The sequence below is a fragment of the Protomyctophum bolini genome (genome assembly GCF_963924005.1).
Source record: "Protomyctophum bolini genome assembly, chromosome: 5".
NCBI classification, from domain to species: Eukaryota; Metazoa; Chordata; class Actinopteri; order Myctophiformes; family Myctophidae; genus Protomyctophum; species Protomyctophum bolini.
The window spans coordinates 8,757,676-8,770,527 of NC_137866.1; the positions used below are offsets into that span (position 1 = coordinate 8,757,676).

Consider the following 12,852-nt stretch of genomic DNA (forward strand, 5'->3'; position numbering starts at 1 on the left):
TGCACCAATATTGTTATAGCCATGAGGGACAAAAGATGACCTTATGCTGCACCACAAAGCTTCGCTGTGTTTCTACCACACTGGTTCTCAACCCTGGGGGGCTCCTGATCCCCAGGGTACCCCCCTGGGGCTCCTGATCCACAGGGTACCCCCCTGGGGCTCCTGACCCACAGGGTACCCCCCTGGGGCTCCTGACCCACAGGGTACCCCCTGGGGCTCCTGACCCACAGGGTACCCCCCTGGGGCTCCTGACCCACAGGGTACCCCCTGGGGCTCCTGACCCACAGGGTACCCCCCTGGGGCTCCTGACCCACAGGGTACCCCCCTGGGACTCCTGACCCCCAGGGTACCCCCCTGGGGCTCCTGACCAACAGGGTACCCCCCTGGGGCTCCTCACCCACAGGGTACCCCCCTGGGGCTCCTGACCCACAGGGTTGAGAACCACACATGATCCCAAATGTTGGCCAAATTCTCAAATAATATAAGAAAGAGGCTAAAATTGTGAAAATAATAGCTGATATACTGTACAAGCTCAATAGCTGATTGCTCATTGCTCATAATTTATCTGTGGAACCGAGTCAAACTAAATGTAATGCCTCAACTATGCGATTCCAAGTGCTTGTCAGGGTGTGGGGCCCCCAGTTCAAATATGATTATGTTGGGGGGGTCAAATAGATCTTTACTTTAATTGAGTAACGTTTCGGGCCGTAGCCCTTCCTCAGACCTTCAAGGAATGAGTAGACAATACATGTACGGTATATAATATAGTGTGTGATGTACCACACCTGTGGCCCATCAACCATCAGTCCCAATCGCTGTCACCGATCAGGTGACACTGGGGGGTCCCCAGTTTAAATGATTATGTTGTGGGGTTCCCAGTTTAAATATGATGTTGGAGTGTTCCAAGTTAAAAAAATATTACGTAGTGGGGTCCTCAGTTCAAATATGATCTTGGAGGGTTCCAAGTTCAAAAGATATTATGTAGTGGGGTCCTCAGTTCAACTATGATTATATTGGGGGGTCCCCAGTTATTCTGCTCCTGTGTCGCAACCTGAAAAGGTTGAGAAGCACTGAATCTACTGTTACAGCGATGGTCTCAGTTCTCCCGTCTCTCCACTTACCTCTCCTCCTCCTCCTCCTCCTCCCAGCCAACCCTTCCTATGTGCCTCCGCCCCAATGCCAGCCCGGGGAGTTCGCCTGCAAGAACAACCGCTGCATCCAGGAGCGCTGGAAGTGTGACGGGGACAACGACTGCCTGGACAACAGCGACGAAGCCCCGGAGCTCTGCCGTGAGTAGTGTGCCCCCCCGTCGTCGTCGTCGCCATGGCTACGCGGCAACACAGGCATAAACACGCTCTGTTTCGGATCGCAGGCTAAGGAGAGATGACAGAGTGCTAACTGTAGTTTCCAGGATGTGTCTCTTTCCATGCGGTGTAGCGATGCCAGTACTCCGCTGGCCACGTTGCTCTTCATTAAAAGATAGTGAACTCCAGATACGTCCATTCATTGATGTCACATCTTTAGAGGTTCATAAACTAATCACACCGGATAAATGGCACGAAATCAAATGTTATGAGCATTATCGAGACAAAACACAGTTGTCATGGTGTTATGCTAACCCTTCGAGGCTAATACTCTCGATGTGCCGTGTGTGTGTGTGTGTGTGTGTGTGTGTGTGTGCACTTAGCTTGGGCGTGTGCCATTCCCTTCATCTTCTGTATCACTTCCTGCACGTTTGTGTTTTTCCTTTTCGCTCTCCAGACCAGCACACTTGCCCAACCGACCGTTTCAAATGCCAGAACAACCGCTGCATCCCAGTGCGCTGGCTGTGTGATGGTGATAATGACTGTGGCAACGATGAGGATGAATCCAACACTACGTGCTCTGGTAAGCACGGGCACAGCACACGCACACACACACACACACACACACACACACACACACACACACACACACACACACGTGCGTGCACACACTATACTGTGGTGGCTCAGGAGGTAGAGTGGCCGTCTTGGAATCGGATGGTTCCCTGTTTGATTCCCCGGTCTTCCTGGCCGTGTGTCGAAGCGTCACTGAACCGGCTAAATCACTGGTTCCCAATCCGTTTAGCTCAACAGTAACACCCAAAAGAGAAACGTCTCCCCCGGGACCCAAACTAGTGAAAATAGCAGATCTACAAGCTCTCAACGTGTCTCAAATGATTTGATTTTTTTTTTGTTTTATTGAAAGTTTAAATTGATAAATAGTAGATGGTAGGAAAAAAAGAACAAGGATATTTACTCGTTACCCACAAACATTGGTCCGCGACCCAAACATGTGTCCCGGCCCACTGTTTGGGTGCTTCCCAATGCTTCCGATGAGCAGGTTGGTGCCGGTTTTCCTCCGCCGTCGATGTGTGAATAGTTGAATATGAATTATAAATTACATTATAAAGCTCTTTGGAGAGAGGTTCCGTTTACCATCATCTGTCTCCCTTCAGCCCGTACGTGTCCACCCAACCAGTACCCGTGTGTTTACCATCATCTGTCTCCCTTCCTGTCCACCCAACCAGTACCCGTGTGTTTACCATCATCTGTCTCCCTTCAGCCCGTACGTGTCCACCCAACCAGTACCCGTGTGTTTACCATCATCTGTCTCCCTTCAGCCCGTACGTGTCCACCCAACCAGTACCCGTGTGTTTACCATCATCTGTCTCCCTTCAGCCCGTACGTGTCCACCCAACCAGTACCCGTGTGCCAGCGGGCGCTGCATCCCCATCTCCTGGACCTGTGACCTGGACGACGACTGTGGAGACCGCTCTGACGAACCAGACTCCTGCGGTGAGTCTTCATACCGCTCCACTGCGCTCCCTGCAGCTTTGAAACGGCCATGGGCCAATGTGTGCTACCATGTTATTTTTAAGAATAATAATTACTATAATAACTCTTCCCCCCCCAGCTTACCCAACCTGCTTTCCGCTGACCCAATTCACCTGTGCCAACGGTCGCTGCATCAACGTCAACTGGCGCTGTGATAATGGTGAGTAAGACCTTCATCAATCTATGAATAGCCAACAGCAATTTCAACTTAACTGTGTCTGTGTGTGTGTGCGAAACAGGGCAAAAGAAAACGCTAGCCCCCCTACACTCCCCACCGTCCTCCCCCAGCCCCCCCACCCCCTCACACCTTCACCCTCTTCTTGTAGTATTATGCTCGAATTGCATTTGTAATATGTGTATATATACAGTATGTATATACACATTTACCTACTATTCACACAAAGTTCACCTAACTTTGATACTACACGGTAAACATGCACGTAATGTAAATATGATACTCTTTTTTTGTTTTATTCTTTGTTTTCTCTTTTTTGCACTCTTTATTCTATTGCTGCTGTTGCTGTTTGATGATATCGACTACAGTATGTTTGGTGCTTGTATGTGTGTATGTGTGTGTGTGCGTGTGCGTGTGCGTGTGCGCATTAACACGCGTGTTCTGCTGACCTTCCAGACAACGACTGTGGGGACAACAGCGACGAAGCCGGCTGCAGCCACTCCTGCTCCAGTGTCCAGTTCAAGTGCAACAGCGGCCGCTGCATCCCGGAGTACTGGACGTGTGACGGAGACAACGACTGTGGGGACTACAGCGACGAGACGCATGCCAACTGTACCAACCAGGGTGAGGAACGGATGCCGCCGATGGCTGTGCCAGCCGCCCGTCCCCCCCGTCCCCCCGTCCCCCCGGCTGATTCATTCTAGCGCTGTGGTGTTGTTGTCTCATCTCTCTCCGTGTGTCAATACATTCCCTCGCAAAGATGCAGTGGTGGAACTAAGTAACTGTACATTTACTTAAAATGCAAGTGCTTTTTCCACCACTGTCTCATCTCTCTCCGTGCATGTACTGTAGATGAATTGCATTCCCTCACAAATATGACTGTTGACAGTGTGTTTTACTCTTTGGTGGCTTCGCCTCACCATGGCGTTCTGGCCTGTATTGTGTATCATCATCATCATCATCATCATCACTGTGTTTACGTGCTGTTGTAGAGAAGTTGTCACAACGAATGCCGGCTCCGGGGGCCTCGTTTCCCCGCCGCATACCTCCCGCCTTCAGCCGCTCGTAGGAACTTCCAGCTTCCACTTAGAGGAACAAATCTTCTACGTCGCTGCACTCGGGACGTGTTTACGCTCTGCGGCTGGCGAACATTTGAGCCTCGTTTCAAAACAAAAGCCACACTACTCGCACAATGCGCCTCTTCATTTTTTGGCTTGCGTAAGCGCTGCAGATGTTTTTGCTGCAGCGATGGGGGAGTTTAGTTTTCGACATCGGCAGAAGGAAAATGGCTGGAGGTTTTGTTATTTTGGCGCGGGATGTCGTAGGAAGTTGTGGGTTAACCGGGCCGTGGTATACTGACTGAGACGGAGCGTTTTGGGCCGTGGCCACGCTGCGTTGGGTCAGGTCAGGCCAGCCGTGGAGGCTGTCTCAGTAAGGCATATCCTTTATTCTCTCCCTCCAACACCATCCCTCCTTCGCCCTAGCCTCCTTCCTCCTAGGCTCCTTCCTCCTAGGCTCTCGTTCAGTGCAGAGAGAGGAACTAATAGCTTGGCAGTTGTCCTGATGAACCCTGGAATGGGAGAGAAGTGTGTGCTTGGCAGTGCAAACATATGTTTATGCTGTCTGTGTGTGTGTGCGTGTGCATGTGCGCGCCTGTGGATATGTCCTGGTGAGGTAGGTGCCACTTCATTTGGACTGATTCTAAACCCATTCCTGTTGACTCACAGCATGCTGCACTTGAACCTGCTAGTCTAATGAGCTGTGTGTGTGTGTGTGTGTGTGTGTGTGTGTGTGTGTGTGTGTGTGTGTGTGTGTGTGCGTGTGTGCGCACGGTTACACTGGGCCCTTCCTTCTGGAAGTCATTAGTTGTGGAGGAAAAGCAATACTGTTGCCTTTCCTCCCACATATTGTGTTGGGCGCTGAAAGGTCCCAGTCCCGCTTCCTGCTCAGCTGTGCCCGGCGCTCACCTTTGCCACGAAAGGGATGTCATTATCACTGCGTCTCTAATCTGAGCGTGACATCAATCAACGTGGCGCGGGAGGACATCCTGGCCTTATGTCAGGAACCCTGTTATTCATTCCCGGTATCGTCCTCGGTGTTTATCCCATTCTGGCCGGGAACCCCTTTTGGTGTTGGCACTATGTTATGCTTTAGCTAATGAAAAATAGCAGATCTACAAGCTCATAGCGCGCCACCGAGTGGCGCGCTACGAGCTTGTAGGTCTGCTATTTTTGAAAAATCGTAGAACGACTGACATTTTTTTTAATCTGATCTCAGGTCAGAATGGGTTAATCAGACCAGTTTGTATCCAGTGGAAACCTCGTATGAATCTGATCTCAGGTCAGAATGAGTTATGGACCGTTGCGGGGTCCACGTGGAGTTCAAGCGTTCTCTGCTGCTTTGCTAAACCACCATCATAATAATAACAACTATTGCTTCCTTGTTGTTTTGCGGTGTGTTTGCAGCCACACGGCCCCCGGGCGGCTGCCATGTGGACGAGTTCCAGTGCCGGATGGACGGCCTCTGCATTCCCATGCGCTGGCGCTGCGACGGAGACACTGACTGCATGGACCTGAGCGACGAGAACAACTGCGAAGGCGTCACGCACATGTGCGACCCGGCGGTGAAGTTCAGCTGCCGAGACTCCGGTGAGGACGGACGGACGGACGGACATCCTCGTCCGGTCAATCTAGCTAGTGGACCAATGGGATTAGTGGTCTTGAGCATGTGTTGTCCTGTTGGGACTCGATGTCTGTAGCCACTAGCCAGATGATCGGACTCATCAGTGATCTCTTCCTAACACATTTTTTTTGTCTGCCTAATGCGAGACCAGTACATCTAAATGCATTTTTGTAAAACATAATAAATAATTAAAATTAAAACTCTTTATGTCCCTACATAATTAAAAATTATGTAGGGACATAAAGAGTTTTATTTGTATGTGGATATACAGAATATACATGAATGAAAAAGATAATTGGTTTTGACCTTCACGGTGCAGGAGAGGTAATGATTTCCCTGGAGAGCAGAAGAAACCTGATTATGTATCGGTGCTGTCGGCTGGAAACCTCATTATGTCCAAAACTGTTACTGTTCAGGATTCAAAAGCATTAACCCATTCTGAACGGGAACCCATTTTGGTGTTAGCATCATGTTATGCTTTAGCTATTGAAAAATAGCAGATCTACAAGCTCATAGCGCGCCACCGAGTGGCGCGCTACGAGCTTGTAGGTCTGCTATTTTTGAAAAATCGAAGAACGACTGACATTTTTAGAATCTGATCTCAGGTCAGAATGGGTTAATCAGACCAGTGCGTGGTCCAGTGGAAACCTCGTATGAATCTGATCTCAGGTCAGAATGGGTTAAAAAAGACGATCTACACTCTCTCATTTCCAGCTTGCAGCATCTGCTGCTTTTGATACTTTTGTGTGCTGGCCTAGTATGATGGAGTAGGGCCTTCATTTATGAAAAAGACCATATTATTATGCACACATATTGCGGTGATCTTGTTGAGAAGGGATGCATGTTGAAGGTCTATGACGTGTGTACGATGTCCAGGGGTCACCAACATGTCCGTACACACACAAATGTGTCCATGGCAAAGAAGTTGTCTTCTCTGTGGCAAATTTTTAGATTTTCTGATTTACACACCAATTATAATGTTCTTATTTTGATCGTCATATGGTTCTCAAATCTTCCATTTGGTTCCATTTGTACACTCAAGAGTTACTGACCTGTTATGGTCCAGCTCTTTGTGTTTCTGGTATTATAGATATTATTGTCCGCTCATTTTGTATGTCTGTGGCACAAAAAAGAAAAGAAAAAAATATGACAAATGTCCACCACAAGCCAGCATGGCAGTGACCCCCCTGTCTATGACTTATGTCCCCTCAGCCCGCTGCATCAGCAAGGCCTGGGTGTGTGACGGTGACAGTGACTGTGAGGACAACTCTGACGAGGACAACTGCGAGGCGCTGGTGTGTAAACTGTCCCACCACGTCTGTGCCACCAACGACTCCATCTGTCTGCCCGCCGAGAAGCTCTGCGACGGCACGGACGACTGCCCCGACGGCTCCGACGAGAAGCTCTGTGGTAATTGAACACTACTGGAGTCTAAATAATCTTTACTACATACCGTTCTTTATTTTGTTTACTGTATGTCGACTATTGGTTCCCGACCTTTTTATACATACATATAAATATTTGGCTCTCCAAGTACCACCATAATAACTGATACAATACCTGGCCTTTTTAATTCCATTCCTAAGCCAATAATGCTGCTGCTCTGACAAAACTGTCTGATCACTAATCAGCACAACTGAATAACTGATGATATTTCGAATGTGATTACCGGTAATCCGTTCTCTTCTATTAACGGCTAGGTGTGTGTGACCTCATGCTCATTTCAACAAGGCTGGATAGCCTATTTCAACCAATTGCTTTTGTCAGAAGAACTACCTGTAGTAATATAAATATTTCATTCCACTTTTGTTTGTATTTTTTTTACTACTAGTAATTTGCATCTGCAGTTCCCACACGAAACAGAAACAAAACAGGCAGACAGTGGAACTCATTATGTTAGGAAACAAAGCATAAACAAACACATACTGTACATACAGTACATAAGAACAAAGTACAAGGGTGAAGGGTATGATGTGCATCTATATGGTTTCACAGAGTTTTGACAGATTTGTCTTGAAACTCACGTCCAGAACCTAATCATACACAAGCTATGTTTTCTTATCTGCTCCAGACCATACGCCGACATTAAGGCTATTTGTGGATTCAACGGTTGCTTTACTTTATTTGTTTATTTAGACATATTATAATATCTACAGTAATATTAATGAACAATGCATATCAATGTAATGTAAATTCACCAGATTTAGCAAATATGCTAATTTACATCTGTGTGTGGACCGGAAGCGACAGCCCCGCCCCCCGCTACATTACACAAAAACAAAGCATCAATACAAAAATAGAGGTACAAAACGGGTGCAAAGTATATCTATCAGGTCTCTCAGGTTTGCATCCTGGCCCGTCTGTGTGTCGAAGTATCTCTGAGAAAGACACCGTTAACTGCTCCTATATGGGATAGAGGACACATTTTCACATTATAGGATAATTGTACTGTGACAAAAATTAAATACCCCCCTTTCCTTTCCCATGCTGCCACTCTTTTCCCCGTCCACAGACCTGTGTTCATTGGATAACGGCGGCTGCAGCCACAACTGTAGCATCATCCCCGGCGAGGGCTTCATGTGCTCCTGCCCGCTGGGCATGGAGCTGGGCGCCGACAACAAGACCTGTCAGATCCAGAGCTTCTGCCCCAAACACCTCAAGTGTAGCCAGAAGTGTGAACAGGAGAAATCCAGCGTCAAATGCTCCTGCTACGAAGGCTGGGAGCTGGAGGCCGATATGGAGAGCTGCAAGAGCACTGGTGAGCAGACTGAAATGGGACATTTTAAAAAGACACACATGACCACACAGACATTTTGGAATTCAGTTGGAGAATTCAATGACGATTCGTTTGTTCTTTCTTTCTTACTTTCTTCTCTTTCTTTCTTTCTTTCTTTCTTTCTTCTCTTTTTATTCCTGCCTTACTTCTTTTGCGTCCTTCCTTCACTGCATTATGTTTGCCGTCTCTAAGGGCCGATTCATACTCCTATTTTACCGCTGTTTCGGCGCTGTAGTGCCGAAATGATTTCGGCTCGTCAGAAAATTTCAGTAGCACCGAAGAGCCGACTTTAGGACGGTACCCGCCCCCCCGAACCTCAAATGACGTCAAATTGTAGGCTCTACAGCGCCGAACGGACTTTTATTCGGCTCTAAAATAGGAGTATGAATCGGCCCTAACACATGCATTGCATTGTCTAGTAGCTTCCCTACAGCACGGACCCATTCGATGTGTGTCTCAGCGCTGATGTGTCTGTCCTGCCGTTTGTTTCACCTTCAGATTCCTTCAAGCCTTTCATCATATTCTCCAACCGCCATGAGATCCGGAGAATCGAGCTCCACAAGGGGGAGTTCAGTGTGCTGGTGCCGGGCCTGAGGAACACCATCGCCCTGGACTTCCACCTCAACCAGAGCACGCTGTACTGGACAGACGTGGTGGAGGACAAGATCTACCGCGGGAAGCTGTCTGAGAATGGAGGTGAGACTCCCAGGAGAGCTGCAACTTGAACCTGAACTCAAACGTTAATCATGGTTTCGATGGTGTCCTAATGTTTTTGAGATACATTTCATTTTATTTATTTTTTAAAGATATTTTTGGGGCTTTTTTCCTTTAATTAGGCCATATTAGGTCTAATTAGGTGTACCGTAAATTGTGCTGCGACTGATAGTTCAGTAGATGGAAACGGGGAGAGAGATGGATGGGGGGGGGGGAAGACACGCAGCAAAGTTCGTCTGGATCGGGGCTCAAACCCGCGACACACTGTCATGCTGGATTACCAGCAAAAAGACTACAATTGGCTTGTAGTCATGGCCGATTGAAAGCAATTTTTTGTTCATTTGTTCTGTTAAGCCAGTAGACTCTACTGGCTCTATAGAAAGTTGAAAGTATGAAAAATGAGTTGTGGTCCGACAAAAAAATGTGGTTGCAATTTCAGACCCTGTTTTAAAAGTCTTCGAAACGGGGCCCCACAAACAAACCCGCAGGTTCTCTTTTCACCAAAGAGTGTTCCCAGCACAGCACTTATAGGGGGCACACACACGGAAGGCTTTGTCTCTTCCCATTTGTCTCAGCGCTCGGTGTGCGTGACTGCGTTCAGAAAAGACACATGGTGTGGGCGGCACAGCGACGGAGCAGGTCCACGTATAGCCAACCCCTCTGTTGCCACCATAAAGAAACGGCGACTCATACATTAGATCGGCTCCTGCTGCTTCTCATTGTGGATGTTTTGGTCCATCTCTCTGAGCTGTGGGCAAACACGGGGGCCAAGGACTGCCAACTGCTGAACAAAGGCAGCGCGCGCCCACACACACACACACACACACACACACACACACACACACACACACACGCACGCACACACACACCCCCTCTGATGCTGCTCTACTAGTGGCTCCTCCAGCATTCCAATAAGCAAACTGTGAAGAGGGCCCATGCCTCTAATTACCAGTGGAAGGCCCTGTGAAGGCCTCGTCTGATCCTCCTCAGCCAGAGATGATCACACACACGCTCACACACACACGCATGCACACACGCACGCACATGCACGCGCACTCACACACACACACACACACACACACACACACACACACACACACACACACACACACACACACACACACACACACACACACACACACACACACACAGTTAGTTTGCATGGGAGCAGCCAGTTGTTTCTGGGAAATGAGACATGGAGAGAGAGAGAGAGAGAGAGAGAGAGAGAGAGAGAGAGAGAGAGAGAGAGAGAGAGAGAGAGAGAGAGAGAGAGAGAGAGAGAGAGAGAGAGAGAGAGAGAGAGAGAGAGAGAGAGAGAGAGAGAGAGAGAGAGAGAGAGAACATAAAAAGTGATATACTGTACAGAGAGAGAGAGAGAGAGACAGACAGAGAGTGTGTGTGTGTGTGTGTGTGTGTGTGTGTGTGTAAGAAAAACAGGCTTGTTTTCTCAGAAGTGGGCTGGTTGAGTTGAGAAAGAAAGTGTTGGTAGAAAAACCACATTGACAGAGCCGGCCGTGCGTGCCATGCTGTGACTGATTCCATAAGAGTAAAGAATTCTAAACAATCCTGTGTTTTGGGGGGATGGGGGGGGGGGGGGGGGGTTTACAATGAAACATGTGTGCTAGCTGGGGGGGGATTCATTTACTGTACAGTGGTGCGAGGCAAGTGACAGTAGCCCAGCGGCTGACACACTGCATCAGAACCAAAGTTGGTTCCAGTTAAAGTCAGCAATAATTAAATGGCACCAAAGTGCCACAGAATGTCACTTTCATTAAAGCTACAGTAGTTATTATTGCAGCACTCTGTATGTGGGGTTTGTATGAACGCCTAGTTGAGACCAAAGATTTGAGACGAGACGAAACCGCTCTATAAGCCCTAGTATTCGTACTTCTATCTTATCTACGAGGGTTTGGTCCAAAGATTGGCGACCTACAAGCTCGCGCCGCGTCAACGTGACAAATGAGAGCCTGTATTCCTTTAAAACATTTAGACCTGAGCTCGATTCTACAAAATGTCTTCTAATCTAATTCATGACACTTTTCAGAAAAATGTTTTTATGTCAGTGGTTTTCAAACTATTTCATGTCAAGGACCCCAAAAGTTATATGTAATTGGCCACCGACCCCCATCTGAAAATATGTTGTTCCAGTAGTGACCCTCCAGAAGCAAAGATTTGAGTTGAATACGTTCACACTGAAAGAATATATATTCAAAGATTTGCGCCACAAAATTAGCAGACCTACAGTACAAGCATTTTTCAATAGCTGAAGTATAACCTACAGTAATGCTTAAAACACCAAAAGGGGTTCCCAACTTCCCGCCCAGAATGGGTTAAAACATTGAGGTCTGAATTACCCTTTTGGATGAAATGAAATGTAGGATTCACTCCTGTGCCTCCCCATGCTGTCTCTGCTCTTCTTCTACCGTATCTATCTCAATAAAGAAAAAGTCTCTGGGGGACGAACTGCCCAGTGCTGCTTTTTGTGGAAAAAACGGAATAAAGTACAGTGCAGTTGCTTATTTGAGCATTGAATACAATATATGTCCCTGTTAACGCCCTCACATGCTTCATTCAGCACATGATTCAATTCAATTCAATTCAAAGTAGGTTCATTGGCATGAGAAAACGTACGTTTACATTGCCAGTGTGTCAACATATAATAAAATCAGTTGAAAATGGGGAAAGTATATAAGGTTGGAGGGGGTGCAGCATTGCGTAAACAGAGCTGTCACATTGCGTTGTTATACTGTACATGTTATACAGGGTGTATAGCTTTGGGACAAATGGCAGCATTTTGTTCTTAGACTTATCTAAACAATATACAAAAACAGTCAGATTTAAGATGTGTTTAAAGGTAGCAGCTCTGTTTACAAGTGCAGTATGTCTAGCTGTCTACTCGGTACAAATAGTAGTCCTTAGGGTGCTTGTGTTCCATTGTTCCAACCTTATTGCGATAAAACCTTATTTTATCGCAACAGTTCCCCAAGCTTGCTGCTGTGCTTGCACATTGCTGTCCCAATAGGTATGGGAGTTTTTTATTGTTGTTTTCATAGTTTCAAACTCTGTGTGTGTGTGTGTGTGTGTGTGTGTGTGCACAGTCTATGTAAAGCAATATAGATGCACCATTTACCATTTCTGATGCCTTGGCGACACACAGTCTAAGCTCAAAGCTCTCTGGCTTTCCTCCGTTTGGACACACAGCTCTGACCAGCTTCGAGGTGGTCATCCAGTACGGGCTGGCCACACCAGAGGGCCTGGCGGTGGACTGGATAGCGGGGAACATCTACTGGGTGGAGAGCAACCTGGACCAGATCGAGGTGGCCAAGCTGGACGGGACCATGAGAACCACCCTGCTGGCCGGGGAGGTGGAGCACCCCCGAGCCATCGCCCTGGACCCCCGTGACGGGTAAAATGAACATGCCATTCATGTTGGCTGTTTTTGTCTTTTAACTGAAATCTCCTGGGTTTGAATGATAGAGATTTTCTTCATTATACAGTTTAATGGCTAGTTTTAATGTAAAGTACGGAAGCTTCCATGAAGTATAGGGGACTCCGTTGTGACGCAATTAAGCTAGTAGTGACAATTCTCTCTGAATTAGTGTGCAGAGTTTTGTCAGCACCGTTTGGTATCGTCTCAGCTACATTTG

General features: G+C 47.5%; 1 protein-coding gene across 1 annotated transcript in view; it reads left to right on the forward strand.

Moving 5' to 3' along the window:
• lrp1ab (low density lipoprotein receptor-related protein 1Ab) overlaps positions 1-12,852 on the forward strand; it is a 180,346-nt gene that overhangs the window by 90,208 nt on the left and 77,286 nt on the right. Inside the window, exons 16-25 of the mRNA XM_080764626.1 lie at positions 1,149-1,289; positions 1,762-1,887; positions 2,703-2,819; positions 2,938-3,018; positions 3,490-3,657; positions 5,499-5,681; positions 6,928-7,125; positions 8,228-8,473; positions 8,990-9,187; positions 12,407-12,611. Coding sequence (XP_080620752.1) covers positions 1,149-1,289; positions 1,762-1,887; positions 2,703-2,819; positions 2,938-3,018; positions 3,490-3,657; positions 5,499-5,681; positions 6,928-7,125; positions 8,228-8,473; positions 8,990-9,187; positions 12,407-12,611 — 1,663 coding nt within the window. The remainder of the gene's footprint in view (positions 1-1,148; positions 1,290-1,761; positions 1,888-2,702; positions 2,820-2,937; positions 3,019-3,489; positions 3,658-5,498; positions 5,682-6,927; positions 7,126-8,227; positions 8,474-8,989; positions 9,188-12,406; positions 12,612-12,852) is intronic.